This window comes from Cordyceps militaris (assembly GCF_000225605.1).
Source record: "Cordyceps militaris CM01 unplaced genomic scaffold CCM_S00004, whole genome shotgun sequence".
NCBI classification, from domain to species: Eukaryota; Fungi; Ascomycota; class Sordariomycetes; order Hypocreales; family Cordycipitaceae; genus Cordyceps; species Cordyceps militaris.
The window spans coordinates 106,056-120,370 of record NW_006271972.1 but is presented as its reverse complement, the minus strand read 5'-3'; the positions used below and the strand labels follow the sequence as shown (position 1 = coordinate 120,370).

The 14,315-nt window shown below is 53.2% G+C and overlaps 4 protein-coding genes across 4 annotated transcripts; 2 read left to right on the top strand and 2 right to left on the bottom strand.

Annotated features, from left to right (window-relative positions):
- Positions 1 to 304: 304 nt before the first annotated feature.
- CCM_05070 (vacuolar sorting-associated protein (Vps27), putative) lies at positions 305 to 2,909 on the top strand (the record flags this gene model as incomplete). Its single annotated transcript, XM_006670216.1, has 4 exons — positions 305 to 598; positions 654 to 1,413; positions 1,458 to 2,256; positions 2,771 to 2,909. The coding sequence occupies 4 exons, from the start codon at positions 305 to 307 to the stop codon at positions 2,907 to 2,909; spliced, it is 1,992 nt and encodes a 663-aa protein (XP_006670279.1).
- Positions 2,910 to 3,273: 364 nt separating this feature from the next.
- On the top strand, positions 3,274 to 4,096 carry CCM_05069 (phosphoglycerate mutase family protein; the record flags this gene model as incomplete). The annotated part of the gene is made up of 2 exons (XM_006670215.1): positions 3,274 to 3,817; positions 3,888 to 4,096. The coding sequence occupies 2 exons, from the start codon at positions 3,274 to 3,276 to the stop codon at positions 4,094 to 4,096; spliced, it is 753 nt and encodes a 250-aa protein (XP_006670278.1).
- A 396-nt stretch (positions 4,097 to 4,492) lies between these two features.
- Positions 4,493 to 5,449, bottom strand: CCM_05068 (uncharacterized protein; the record flags this gene model as incomplete). The annotated part of the gene is made up of 1 exon (XM_006670214.1): positions 4,493 to 5,449. The coding sequence occupies one exon, from the start codon at positions 5,447 to 5,449 to the stop codon at positions 4,493 to 4,495; it is 957 nt and encodes a 318-aa protein (XP_006670277.1).
- A 3,656-nt stretch (positions 5,450 to 9,105) lies between these two features.
- Positions 9,106 to 9,694, bottom strand: CCM_05067 (uncharacterized protein; the record flags this gene model as incomplete). Its single annotated transcript, XM_006670213.1, has 2 exons — positions 9,106 to 9,467; positions 9,664 to 9,694. 2 exons carry the CDS (start codon positions 9,692 to 9,694, stop codon positions 9,106 to 9,108), a joined length of 393 nt encoding a protein of 130 aa, XP_006670276.1.
- Positions 9,695 to 14,315: the final 4,621 nt, after the last annotated feature.

The window sequence follows — 14,315 nt, the reverse complement described above, 5'->3', positions numbered from 1 at the left end:
AAAATGATGTCCTGGTGGTCGTCGTCGGCCAACACGGCTCTGGACGAACAGATTGAAAAGGCCACTGGCAGCAGCCTGTACGCGCCTTCAGCCACCCTCAAGATATGCGCTAACTGTCCCTTTAGCGAGGACATCGCCCTCAACCTCGAAATCTCCGATGTCATTCGATCCAAGACGGTGGCGCCGAAAGAGGCCATGCGCAGCCTCAAACGTCGCATAGGCAACAAAAACCCAAATACACAAATTAGTGCTTTGAATGTATAAGAGCAAGCTCTCACAAAATATAACGCCTTCATAACTAATCATGCCGCAGCTCACCGACACGTGCGTCAAGAATGGTGGCTCCCATTTCCTGGCCGAGATTGCCTCTCGCGAGTTCATGGACAACATGGTATCGCTTCTTCAAGCTGTCGGAGCAGGTGCAGTCAATGCCGAGGTCAAGTCCAAGATCCTTGAGTTCATTCAGTCTTGGGCCGGAGCCACTGAAGGCCGCTATGAGCTCTCGTATATCGGAGAAGTGTACCGAACACTCCAGCGCGACGGCTATCAATTTCCACCCAAGATTGCGGTTGCGAGCAGCATGATCGACAGTAACGCGGTATGTTGACGGCTTCAAAGCGCTACCAAGCAGGCCGAGACTGACAAGCTACCAGCCCCCGGAATGGGCCGACTCAGAGGTTTGCATGCGGTGCCGCACCGCCTTTACCTTTACGAACCGAAAGCACCATTGCCGCAACTGTGGAAACTGCTTCGACCAACAGTGCTCGAGCAAGACTGTTGCGCTTCCTCATCTTGGAATACACACACCGGTTCGGGTCGACGACGGTTGCTATGCGAAAGTCACCGGTAAGGGCTACAAGGAGCTAGGTCCCTTGCAAGATCGCTCGCCTACATACCCGCACAAGACCAAGAGCACCACAGCTATGCAGCCGCGCAATGCTCGTGTCGAGGACGACTTTGACGAAGACATCAAGAAGGCTCTGGCTATGAGCTTGGAGGAGGTCAGCGGCCCGACCAAGGGCAAGGTTTCCTTGCCAATCAACGGTAACAAACCCAACGACTCAGCTACCGCGAAGCAAGCCGAGGAGGAAGATGCCGACCTGTGCGCTGCGATTGCTGCATCGTTGGCCGATATGGAAGAGCAGAAGCAAAACCACAGTGCTGCGCTGAAGCAGCAAACCGCACCACCTTCCGGGACCACGGCCAACACATTTACCATGCCCAAGAACGAGTACGAACTCACCCCCGTCGAAGCCGAAAACATCAACCTATTCTCCACGTTGGTCGACCGCCTTCAGACGCAGCCTCCCGGCACGATTCTTCGAGAACCCCAAATCCAAGAACTATATGACAGCATTGGCACGCTGCGGCCGAAGCTCGCCCGCACATACGGCGAAACGATGAGCAAGCACGGTACGTCTGCCACTCATAGCGAGCTTTATGCAGTGCCTAACAAGTGAGTATAGACGCATTACTCGATTTGCATGCTAAACTGTCAACTGTTGTGCGATACTACGACCGGATGCTTGAAGAGCGGCTATCTAAGGCGTACAGTCAACAACATCTCGGTTTCAGTCCAGCTCCTGTCCGCCACCATGCCGGGCCGTATCCATCCATCTCGGCACAAAATACGGGCAGCGCGCACGGAGAGTCTTTCTACACTGGGCAACAGCCAGCTTACCCGTCCATGCGAAACCCCAATCTACATCAAGCACAACCAAACCAGCCCCAGTTTGCACCATATGGCGCAAGACCTGACTTGGCTCAGGGTCGTTATCCATCGATGCCGCAGCAGACAGAACCGAACCCGATGCAGGCATCACATCAGCCTCACATGTCACCGTCTGCCGATCCGAATTTGGCGTATTATGCCAATCCTAGCGCGCCTCCCCCAGTGCAATCTCCGTCCGGCCCATCAGCACCCGGCCCTGTGCCAGATGCTACGCAGTCACCATACCCTAACCTCCAACAAATGCAATACAACCGCGGATCAGTATCATCTCAGACACAGAGTACCCCTGTGCCAGCGCAAGCGCAGCCGTCTCAACCGCCTCCCCAGACACAGCAACCTCCTCAGCAAGCTGTGCCGAGAACCCATCAGCAGCCCTACTGGCAGCAGGCGGCCCACACGCCGGCGCCGGCGCCATCGCAACCGGCCCCTCAGAGCTGGGGATACGCTGGGCAGCTCCCCTCTGTCCCGCAGCATGAGCCCGCGAGGCAACAGCCCGCACAAGAGGAAGCACTTATCGAACTGTAGTATGGGACACCTGAGGTCTGCTGCGGCTCACCTGCGCAACGAGCTATCGCGAAGAGTGTCGAACTACCGAGTGTCGGATAGTCCGAATCATCGACGGCGTTTTTGGGAAGTTATTTTGATCTTGTTTACACTACCAACCAAGGCAGAGAGATATGGACCAGCGTATAACGCTATACGTACAGTAGTCGGATAGAGATGGAGTAGCCGCAATATGCATATCCAATAGGCTATCATAATATACCACGTTGAAAGGCTAGGCCGTCACTGACAGCTACTTTGCGATGCGCGGACCGGATCAAACTCACCCATGCGTTTCTCTTCTTGTCTCTTCTTACAAGTCATTTCTTTCATAGCCGTTTACTTCTGACGACTGCATCTCCTCGGCCGAGCTTGACGCTATACAAAACGTGGGGCACTTGACAGGTTTACAATGTCTACAATGCCGCTTGGCCCCAAATATACCAGTATATACATGCACTAATACATTTCCGCGGCCCTCGTTTTCCTGCATAGCCGTGGGCTAGCGGCCAAGGTTCGTATTGGTCCGGGTTCCGTAACCGCAACAAGAGAAATCCCCTCCGCGGTGGGGGGGAAGGTCGCGATCGGAGCAAGTCCAGTCACTGACGAGGCCGTCTTCGGCTGTGGTTTGTAATGTTGGACAATTGGCGGCATTGTGCGGCATTGTGCCCAATGACCCGCATTAAAAAAACTTGCCTGGTGTGCTCGATCGGTGACTGGGTGCCGCGCTGTCGTTGTTTTAAGAGCCGATGATGCACTTACTTGACTTGTCCAGGGTTTTCTGTTCTTTGCTACTCACTCATATATCCAATCACCCATTTCTTGTTTCCATTCACTCACTTCTCAATCCGCCAACGCCGCATATATATATCCTTCTTCCTCTCATCCACCTCCCCTCATTCCAAAATCGCGCAGCCGAACACAACCCCCCCCCCCTCCTCCCTCCCCGCGGTCAACTTTCACACATCACCGAAAAAAAACAGGCACATCACATCACCATGACCCCCACCATTCACCTCGTCCGCCACGCGCAGGGCTACCACAACCTGAGCGTCGAAAACGAGAAGCTGCACGATCCGGACCTGACGCCGCTCGGCGAGCAGCAGTGCCGCAATCTCCGCGCCGCCTTTCCCCACCACGCCCGGCTCACCCGCCTCGTCGCCTCGCCCATGCGCCGCACGCTCTGGACCTGTATCCGGGCCTTTGGCGGCGACGGCGACGGCGGGCCCATCGTCGCGCTCGACACCCTGCAGGAGCTGTCAGACCAGCCGTCGGACACGGGCTCGGCCGTGGCCGTCTTGGCAAAAGAGTTTGGCGACGCGGCGGACCTGAGCCGCGTCCGCGACGGCGTGTGGACCGACAAGCTGGGCGACACGCCGTTTGAGCCGACAAAGGACAAGATTGAGGCGCGCGCGCGCGAGGCGCGACGGGCGCTGCGGGAGCTGGCCGGCGTCCACACGGACGGCCACATTGTGGTGGTCACGCACGGCGCGTTCCTGCACTTTTTGACGGACGAGTTCCAGGATCTCCCCAACGGAGGCGGTACGTACATTCTGGCCGTTTTTTTTTTTTGCTAGGACATTAGCACGACACATGGCTAATATGTGTATAGCAACCAGTTGGGAAAACTGCGAGTACCGCTCGTATCAGTTTGCCGACCCCACGGGTGCCGACGACGGCGCGGCGATTGTCGAGACGGACGAGAGCTGGCAACGCCGACGCGGCGACAAGCCCCGTCTCTCGCAACACGACCTGGATGAGCTCCGATCCGTGGCCCAGAGCCGCATTGTACCTCGCCTCAAGTCCAGTGTGCGCCTGTGAGGGATGGGTGGACGATAGAGTCATGTGTGCTCAAGAATTAGATGTTTATTTTCGAGATTGCGTTGCTGCTGATAGATGATATATAGAGCTAATAGAGGTCATCTAGTTTAGAGAAAGCTAAGCAACAGGGCTATTGTTTATGAAGAAGATCACTTTTTATACATTTTCTCAGTATGGGGAACACATTCGAGGATCGTCTAAATCCCTTCTTCCCAAAATGTCCATGGCCGCCATAATTTCCTTCCACTTGGTCTCGCGTATCGTTTGTAAAATGAGCGAGTAGCCAAACTCAGCTCGGGTGTCTTTCTGCAGAATGCATTGGCAATAACACTTGGCAGCGGGGTCCTTACTCTTCAATAGATCTCTGGCGGCTACATCAGCAGAGTCTCCATTCTCCTAATGCAGCAGAACTCCAGAGATGTAGGGCAGATTAATTTTGAACAAGTCGCGCAGTTGGAACAGTTGTTTCTTTTCAAAGTTCTCTCGACGTGTGTATACAACCCGAGCAAATAGTTCGAATTTGACGCCTGGTTGATTCTTATACATGGACTCTTTTGCTTCCAACATCTCTCGAATATGGAACCAGGTTTTGTAGGGGCGAAGTATCATCCCAGCCGGTGCGGCAACGGCCGTTGATGGTGGTGTCGCTGGCTGGATTCGAGGTGATGGTTCTGCGGAATTAATCGCAGCACGACCGTTGACGCAACTTGGCGTTCGGTGGTTGTATCTATCCCGAAGTTGGTTTTTGACGTAGTCCCAACTGATGTCGTCGCTGACGCCTTTGTCGCAGCTGGTTATCTCGTCGATAGCGGGAGAGGTCGACTTTGGGGGCGAAAATTGCAGGGTAGGGTCAAATTTTGTCGTGTTCGTCGACGTGGAAATATTGTCAAATTCGCGTAGAACACTTGATGGCGGCTGCTTCTCGTCCGGAGAAGGCGGGAGACTGATAAATTGCCAGACATCATCGCCGAAAACTTGGGCTCCGGGCTGCTTGGCCAGTATAGGTGAGTTATGAGCAGCTAGTCGATTCAACTCAAAGTCCGCATTGTCAAATTCGCTATCTGGAAAGTCGTTCAAATCCGAAAAGTTGTCTCCGTCGACACCGTTTGTCCTGGCATAGGTGTCTGGTGCTAGGGCCTTGCTGTGAACATCTGGGGCATCGTACAAGCCGTCCCGGCGAAAGGTGTCTCTTTTCGCCTCATGAAGCTCCTGGAACTGGTCTGCGTTTATCGTGAGCTTCCTTTTCCCACTGTTTGGCTTCTGAGAAGGTTCAGGGGTATACATGGCTTCGTTTGCAGGCAGTGAGCCGGTGTGGTGGTTTGCGACTTTAGCGTCCGTATTAATGCAAGCCATTGTACATAGAGAAAGTCTCAATCTGAAGCTTCCCCATGAATCTAGAATGAATTTTTCTTTGAAATGTATTTCTCCCGAGTGGTAGAAGGGGGTAAATTCTGCAGAAGCCAGGCGGTTCGCTGATTCGCCAGGTAGGCGAGAGCGCCTTGGCCACACCGTTATCAGCGTTCGCGAGGAAGGAGCAGCTCGTCGCCAAAATGCCCCCTATTCTTCATGCCTATTATTAAATAATGCGTTCCTTCGAATTGAATCACTGTGCTTATAGCAATGTGTACTTTGGACAAACCACACAACCCGATGGCAATCCTCTTTCTGGTACGCCTCAATCAGCAGCAGGGCAAGCCACAAAAAACACCGACGAAGATCTGACACAGAATCTGGAACTGACTTTGCTAGGCGGGCGAAAATGCCAGATCTGTCTCACCAAAAACTGGGTACATATAACTATCGCGTCTCTATCGGGCTATAAAGATACCTGCAGCCACCAGTCAGCCTTGGAACAGTCAACTACACAAGTGGCTGGGATCGTTCCATGATGGCGTGGTGGTGCCATTTGAGCGACATGAGGCTGCCAACCACTTGTGCTGAAGGATTCATGGCAGATCCAGTCGACAAATTGGAACGACACTGCACCAGCTTCCATCGCAGCCGGCTGATTTGGGGAGGGTGTCGTCGTCCTGCCCCGCCATCCGAGGCACATACCAAGCATCCAAGCTCATCTGATCACTGCGTATCGCCGTCAGGAATGGGTGGCCATCGGGCCCATGAATACACACACCCCTCCCCTCCTTGCGTCTCTATCGGGGCCTCGCCGTTGCCCGTCGTACCAACCCGTTTTTGCCTTCACTTATAGTCTAGCCTGGCCACGTCTTATTTCGACGCCAAGGCTAGGCTTTGGATTTGCTCCGTCGCCCGTTGCTACTTGGCACGCATCATCAAGTGAGAAACTAACATTTCTAATATTTAGATTAGGTAGCCCGCAGAATTACTTCGCTCACGATGCGCTGCCGTTGAGCACGACAGCATCTCTCCACGGACCGAGCACACTATGGGGCACGAAATCTACAGCGGTTATGCACCAGGCCCTGCCAATCGAGCGACGAGTAATGCAAGATAGATGCGTGCTGCACATGGGGGTAACATGCATGAGCGGCAGACATAATGCAGCCTTGGACTCCGCAACGCAACATCGAAATGGCGCTGCCACACCAGGTGCCAGCGGAGCCGATGCTTGTCACCACACAACAACGGGCGGCTCGCAAACATTCCGAGCCATCTTGAGCAATGAAGGCGTATATCGAGACCTGAGAAATTATAGTTGCCCTCTGCATGCACATGCCCCCAACTCGCACAGCCATTTTCGCCTCAAAAAGCTCCCTTGCATCTATGGTCTGCAAGCAATGAACCCACCCCATCCACACCACCATGAAGCCACGCAGCGGGTTAGCTAAAAAGAAGGCTGGTAGCTGTTCACTTGTGTCATAAAGATGGGGTACGTAGAGAATCTGCGGGATATTTCATCAAAGCAAACGATATTTGAAGGAGTAGCAACTACGAGAGGAGCAGCAGAAGCAGCAGCAGCAGCAGAAGTAATAAAGAAGTTGATGAGCAAATACGCCGCTAGTTGCGCCAAACAAAGAACAAGCGAAACTCAAAAATCTCCCGAGAGGTATCTTTTTTTTGGGGAATATATTACTACGCTAGTGTCCGAATCGCGTCTCGCTTGTCACACCCATCAAGAGCCTTGTCATAAGCCGCGTAGCAACTTAGCCACCACCCACTTACACGAGCACAACGCACAACGCACACACGATGCCACACGACAAGGAATGGAGATGACGGCATCGCAGCTCATGAGTCGGTCTTCCAGCACTCTTCGGCCACTTTACGCGCTGATGCCTTTTGCCACAGCTAGAGCGGCCAGCCCTAGCAATGGCGATCTGGCTAAGTCTTGCCAGTTGTTTGTCCTCCGCGATGACCGGCTGATGTAGTAGCATCGCCAGAAACAGTATTAAGCTTCGAGCATGGTTCTTCAGGCAAGCCCCGCTACCATGAATTTAATCAAGATTTCTACGATATCGGAACATATAACTGCGTAATCGAGCCGGATGTGGAACCGCCGTGTCACTCACCAAATACCAAATAATGCCCAGGATATGAGCTATAACCAGCTTCCAGACCGGGACTTCAATCGACAGATCCATGTTCGTCGCTGTCTGAGCTGATGCGCTACATTTTACTTGGCCACGATGTGTTTGCCTGAAAAGTACAAGCTGCCCAATCTGGGCGGGATGCAGATTTTATTAGCCGCGATATCCCCTCGTGTTACCACACCGCCGACCGCAAACCCACCCTGCGGCCTTTGATCCCCAGGTTTATTGGCCGCACTGCAGCGACGACACCCCGGTCGTGATCCCAAGCCCATTCGCCCACGGGTCACCCAGCCCCGAGGAGCTGTGTACCCGGTTCAGGGAAGACGCGCTAGCATGCACGAGTGGTGTGCCGTGTGAGACAAGCAGCTCGTCTCCCACTGATGCACGAGGTAGCGTGACATGACTTCCCCCAGAGCCCGGAGCTGTAGCCTTGCTGTAGTAGCAAGTATACCAGAGAGGTTTGTGGGGAGACTTCAAGCAGCGATGTAGCACACGCTGCGACCCGTTCTCCGCGCCCATGGGTGGTGGTAAGTTGGAAACGACAAGGTGAAAAAGAACTCAAATGACAATTTTATTTTGTCTCCTCCGTCATAAACATAAGCTTCATATGTAGTCAATCAAGCATCGGCGGCTTGTATATCCAGGGAAGAAAATAAAAAGTATGGTTCAAGTCTCGTCCCTGCAAGGCGACCACAGCAAACCCCAATGTCCATGACTGACCAACTTCCTCAACAAGGAAGCCGAGACTCGCAGAGCAAGAGAAAGAAGAAAGAAAAGGAAGAACAATAAAGTAAACCATCATGTGAGAGCAAGTCATTGTGGGAGAGGGCAAATCATAATGGGAACCGCAGTGGCCGTCCATTCAAATCTGGGCCAAGCAAAAATAAAGGAAAGTAATTCAAATCAACATAAAGGCATCAGAATCGTAAAATTTGAAATGGCAAAAAAGAAGAAGTGTAAAAAAAAAGCAAGTCTAAAAAAAGGGTTCGTTTCGTTTCGTCATTAAGTCGTAAGTGTGTTGGCATAAACATCAATCGGATCGCTCGTTTGCTTTTCTTTATTTCGTCGCAATTCATCCCATCTTGCGTTTCGACAAGCGGGGGCCGTGTGAGTGTGTGAGTTGTGTGTGTTCCCCAAGGTAAATGGTAATACGCAGCAGAAAAGCAAGAAGCCACGGGTCATTCCAAACATGTTGTGCTTGGAACGCTGTGAAGTCTTTCAACCACCTATAAGGCTTTGCTTTGTGCTTTGCTCTCTCTCTCTCTCTCTCTCTCTCTTTCTTTTCTTGTTTCTCCCTCGCGGGCATATTTTTTTCGTCTCGTTCCACACTGAGACCCCGATTCGCAAACAGATGTTGTGGCTGGCCCTGGAAACCTCTTCAGCGTTGTACAACGCCGCCAGGTTCATCAATCAGTATCCACTGCTGTATACGTTTGCGCCGCCCACTCCCCGCATGTAATTAACAAGACGAGACAACGGGCGTATGCCCTGTCGGATTTCTTGCTAATCAAACGAAGCAGTCGAGCTGCTGCTTGAGTGGTGACCCGACCGTCGCCCTCCACTGCCCTGGTCGGAGCTGTCGCGAGACGACGTCGTGTGGCGGCTCCTCCGTCGTCGACTGCTCTCTGCGGCGGCGGGCAGACCTTGGACGATGCCGTTGCGGGCCAGCATGCCCCCGTTGACGGAAAAGTTGCGGCAGACCATGAACGCACGCATGGCAGCGTTTTCCTGGGCCAGCCCATCCGACTCGTACGACAGATCGGTCTGGTACTCGCGTCCGTTGACAAGGACGTGGCACGTGAAGCCATTTATGTCGCGGTAACATTCGTAGGCGGGGTCCGTCCATCCACGGCGGCGGCAGAGGCCTGGAAAAGACGCTCGGTTAGTTTGGGAGGTGACTCGAGCATGGTATGTAAAACATCTCGAAGGGGAGGGGTGGGAGGTTAAGTTTGCGCCGGGCTGTTGAGAAAACACGCGGGCATCTTCCCGAGAACCAAAAGAGTTGCTTGCACAAGACGCAAGCAATGTTGTACACTGCAATGACCGCCATTGGTGACTTACTTTCCAGGTACTGCATATAAAAACCAGCCATTGTGAAACCAGATTTACACAATCGCCGTTTGCAATGTAAAAGATTGAAGAGCCGCAAGAGATCAAGCCGGCCGCAGAGAGAATATATCGGCGTCGCCTCAGAGGCTGGTGTACTTGGAGGGGGACTTTTGGCGTGGGTGGCTATTCTAGTTTCTGCTCCACCAATTGGGGCAGGAATTGCGCTCGTGAAAGTCGTCGTGTTGCTGCAAAGGAACAGCAAGTCGGGCACCCAATGTCAACGGGCAAAGATCAAAACAGAAAGTGACAAGAAAAGTATCAACAAGAACAAAGGCCGAGTAACGAGACTGGCATCGGGGGAGAGAAGCGAAGAGTGTAAAAGAGGTCGGTCTGTCAATGTGTGTCTGGATGGTCTGGTCGTGGTGGCGGAAGATCGGGGGAAAGGCGTGTATATATGTAAGCGATTAAGGGTTCCGGCAGTAAAGAAAAAAACAACAGCACACACACAAACCAACGGTATGTGCAGTAGCGCAGGGCTATTTTAATTTGCAAATCGGTACAGCATTATCATCATGAGTCCATTAGCGTGCACCCGGGGAGGGGAGGGGTGTGCAAAGTATGGCAACGCGCGCGCCGCGGCGTACTGGTAGAGAGATGCAGCCAGGCCAGAGAAAGAACGAGGCCAGCCAGGGAAAATAATGGCGAGCAGGCGACTGCGGCTCTCGACTGAGTGTGACCCATCTTGATGTGTTGGCGTAGCTAGTTGCCAGTTGATACACGGCCACTCGAGCCTAGGACGCTCCACCGCGGCGCATGGCAAGGGCAGGTCGCCTTCGGCCAGCACAGAGAGGCAAAAGAGAAAACCAAATCATTTCCATCGAGACGGGCCATTGCCTACTCAATTCTGCTCCCATGAGTTCCCGGTCGAATAGGCGCGAATGGCAACGCAAGCGAGGTGAGTCGTCACCTTGCCCTCTGCCGTTTCGTATGAGACGTCATTTTTATACAGAGTCCCCCCCGGCTTGCGTCTGAGAGCGCGACTCGGGAACTGTTCAATCTTTTTGCTGGCTCCGCAGCAAAAGCCCGCCCACCGCTCCAATGGGGCCGTTTGGCCGCCGTTGGTACTGTGCTGGCCAAACTTGCTAGACAAGAAAACTCCACCCCAATATGGCTTCCCATGCAGCTGCCAGGAATAACCATCTGTACGCCGTCTGTTGTGGTGCCGCGGTGGCGAGTTGGAACTAACTACTGGAGACCCGACTAAGTGGCCCAGACGCCGACATACTTGCCTGCTATATTAGACGGTTTTAGCATAATTGCTGCGAGCGGCTTGCTTGACGGCATATACCAGTGCAGAATCCATGGTAGACGCCGGACCCCAAGAGATCTCTGTGCAGACGGAACCTGTAACTGATCGCAGCGCAATTCGCACAAGGGCCACCACGCCGCGTCTTTTCTCCAGAGTAGCGCACTTTCGTGCATGTGTACACTGTTAATAGCTGCCGACATGTTTCGCGCACAAGAAAATGGCAGACGTCCAGTAATATTCTCCGCTCTTGCCGTCGTGTCAAGTAATACCACATATTCGGGCGCGAATTGACAAAGTTTGACAGACGCAGCGGCGCTGGAATGATCCCATCCGTGCTCGCTCAATTGGCACTTCCGACTGGCCGGATTCCTGGGACTGGCGTATCGCCAGAGATCCTGTGCAAATCTAGCGGGGAGCACCGACAAGGGGGGGCTGGCACTGAGGTTTGGCGACCCCAGTAGGTCTACGGAGTACAGACTCCATATTCCTTGGACCAAGTCCTGGTTGCACTAGTTGAGTTCTCGCGCGCGGTGCAATATCAGAAGGAACACGTCAAATCAATGGCTGGCTTCAACTCCGCAGCAGTTCACAGTCAGTGACCTGCCAAGGGTCGGGGTTGATGCACCAAGTATACCCATAGCTATCTGCGGTGGCCGGGTCTAGCCAGCGTATGTACAAGGGCCCGGAGTGTACATACATCCTCAGACGCGAACAGGTCGAGGTCGGTGAGCAGTAGAGGAAGGCCCTCTGTTCTCTCCCATACCACCTCAGGTTAATAACCAAAAGGCTTGTGCATGAACAGCCTGTGGAAACTTGAGAAGGTGGCTGGGAGGTGGATTATGGTGGATCGTTAGCTTGGCCACTGGTGCAGCTGGCACCGTCACTGCTACTTTCTGCACTTTGGCTGGGTGTGGGTGTCGTGCTATTGGACCCTGCTGTTCTTGTTTTTCTGCTTCGATACTGTGTGTGCCATCAGCCCACGTCTTTTTTCCTACAGGCCCGCCTCACTGACCTGAGGTTGAGATGAGGTTATGTCGTGATACACCAGTAGACGGGCAAGTGGTGGCGGCAAAGCGCATGGCCGCCTCCCTCATTTTCCGAGTGAAGAAACCGGTGAGCAAGGCACATATGATTGGCTGCCTTGTCAATGGAGGGGTGTCGCGAGGCACTCGTGTCAATGGCCCTGCCTGCTGTCTGAGCCCTCAACCCCCGCCCAGATGCAATGATGTGTTGGCAGTGCTGCTGGGTATAATATCAACAGCCAAATGAGTGCAGGGCACGCCTCATGGGTTGCTACTTCACCATGTGCCTATGGACATGAAGGCGTCGTGTGGCGCGCGGGGTCAATTGCCAGCAAGTTAACAGCACGCGAAAGGGCCGCTTGGACGTCGGCGGCGCCGTCAACGCTGATGATCGTCATGTCCCATGGGCCTGGCACCAATATATGTACAAGTATATGTGCAAAATACGTGCCAGTAATTATGCACATGCAAACATATATTCCATAATCAGGGAACCTAAGTTCAGCGGATCGTGTGCATGCGCCGGCGATGGGCATGACGTGATGAAATCGGATGCTCAATTGCAGTTGGTAGAATGTAGTTTTACTCGGTACCCTTGTGGAATGGCCTAGAAGACGTCGGATTTTCTAGATTGACGTGATGCTCGCTGTTCTGGTCTTTTTGCCCTCGGTTTGCACAAGTATAATCGTATCCTGGAAGCTGAAAGGGCATGCAAACACACTAGTGCCTGGTACCGTGGACGGATAATTCATTGGCTATTATATCTCGTGCTGGTAGATTCGGGCATGTTGAGGTAATGCCGACCGGCCTTTTGGCTCTGCGTAAAAGTGACCTGCCACCCATAATAATGCTGGGAAAGTCCAGGCAAAGACCCGGCCAACCGGCGTAACTAGCAAATCGGTTGTTTGATGGCTGGGTGGGCACAGGCAGCAGATGCGCGTTGGTGTTATTCAATTTGGCAGCTCGTCATGAGCGAATCAGGCACGACAGCCGCTTCCATTGTGGGCAATTCCGAATTGGCGGTGGACTTGCGTGCCTGCTTTTATGGGCGCCGTTTTCTTCGCGCCGCACTTGCCATCGCTTTACTCCTCTGTATGTGCGGTGTCTTTGTCTCGGTTCTTGGGACGAGAGACGATCCTTGGCAGGCAAGATCCAATAGGCGCCAACATGGGGCCGGTTGTGCATTAGAGCATGAAATATAGAAAAAAGGGTTTTGTTCGATGTGTTTCATCTAGGCGCCCGTAAAAGCCATCAACCCCACGTTTGGAGAGTGCTAAGAATACTATCTTTTGCTTTTTGGATAGTTCCTCTTTGGCTTGGCTTCTTGTAAAGTCGTTCTATACGGCGGCGGTAATCCGTTGTGTTTGGTTCGTTGATGCTGGCGGTGCGTCAGCAGTGCTCCAAACTTTGTGTAGCGTACCCGTTAGTGGATAATGAAGGAGTTGGATGCTTGGCGAGGCGTTGGCGGAAAAAGGAAAAAGGAAAAAGGCAAAAAGGAAGCCGATAGATGAACTTGCAAAGAGGTCCTTGGAGGGGGGGTGCGTGGGACGACAGGGCGTGTGTGTTTGTAGATGGGAAGAAGCTAGTTTTAGCCTGGTCGATGGTTGCTGCAGGTGAGGGGCTGTCTTCGCGGTAGGAAAGTCGAACTCGCTTCAAGAGAGCTGCCCAGGTACCCCTAGATGGACTGATGCAGTCACCTTGGAGCATAATAATAAAGTACCGCCTTCATCTGGACCGCGATGCTCCTGTAGCCCGCCTGCACCCCGTTCTGCACCAGGATATCAAAAGTGAGGGGTCCGTCTCTCTGCTCGTCAAGGAGGGGCGCTGGAGGGGCAAGGCTTGGAGGGGACCAGCCAGCAATCGAACTAGAATTATTCCACGGCTCGAGTCATTGGCTTCCAGTGTGCCAGGATGACACGAGGCAATGCTATGCCTCACAGACCAAGTCCTTAAGTTTCTAGAATCCCGAAATTACCGCCATGGCCTCGTCAATGGCACCGCGAGGTGGTTCTACGCGGTGCCGTCACCGTTACCGTCCACCAAAGACCCCCCCTCTCGGTGGCGTCCTGCGAGTGATTGCAGCAGATGTGCTTCTCCATCGGAATAAAACAACAACAACAACAATAACACGATCGGAAAAATCAGAAAAAAATCATCCAACTAGGGTGTCCGCAGTAATCACCAAGTCGCCACCAGGCCGCCGCCCACCTTGCTGCTGAGGGCCGGCCTTGTACGAGGCCAAGTCCTCGATGAAATGGTAACGTATCGTCGTACCATGAAGATGCACATTGCCGTCATCAACTCGATACCTTTCGCTTCCAACATCTCTAGCC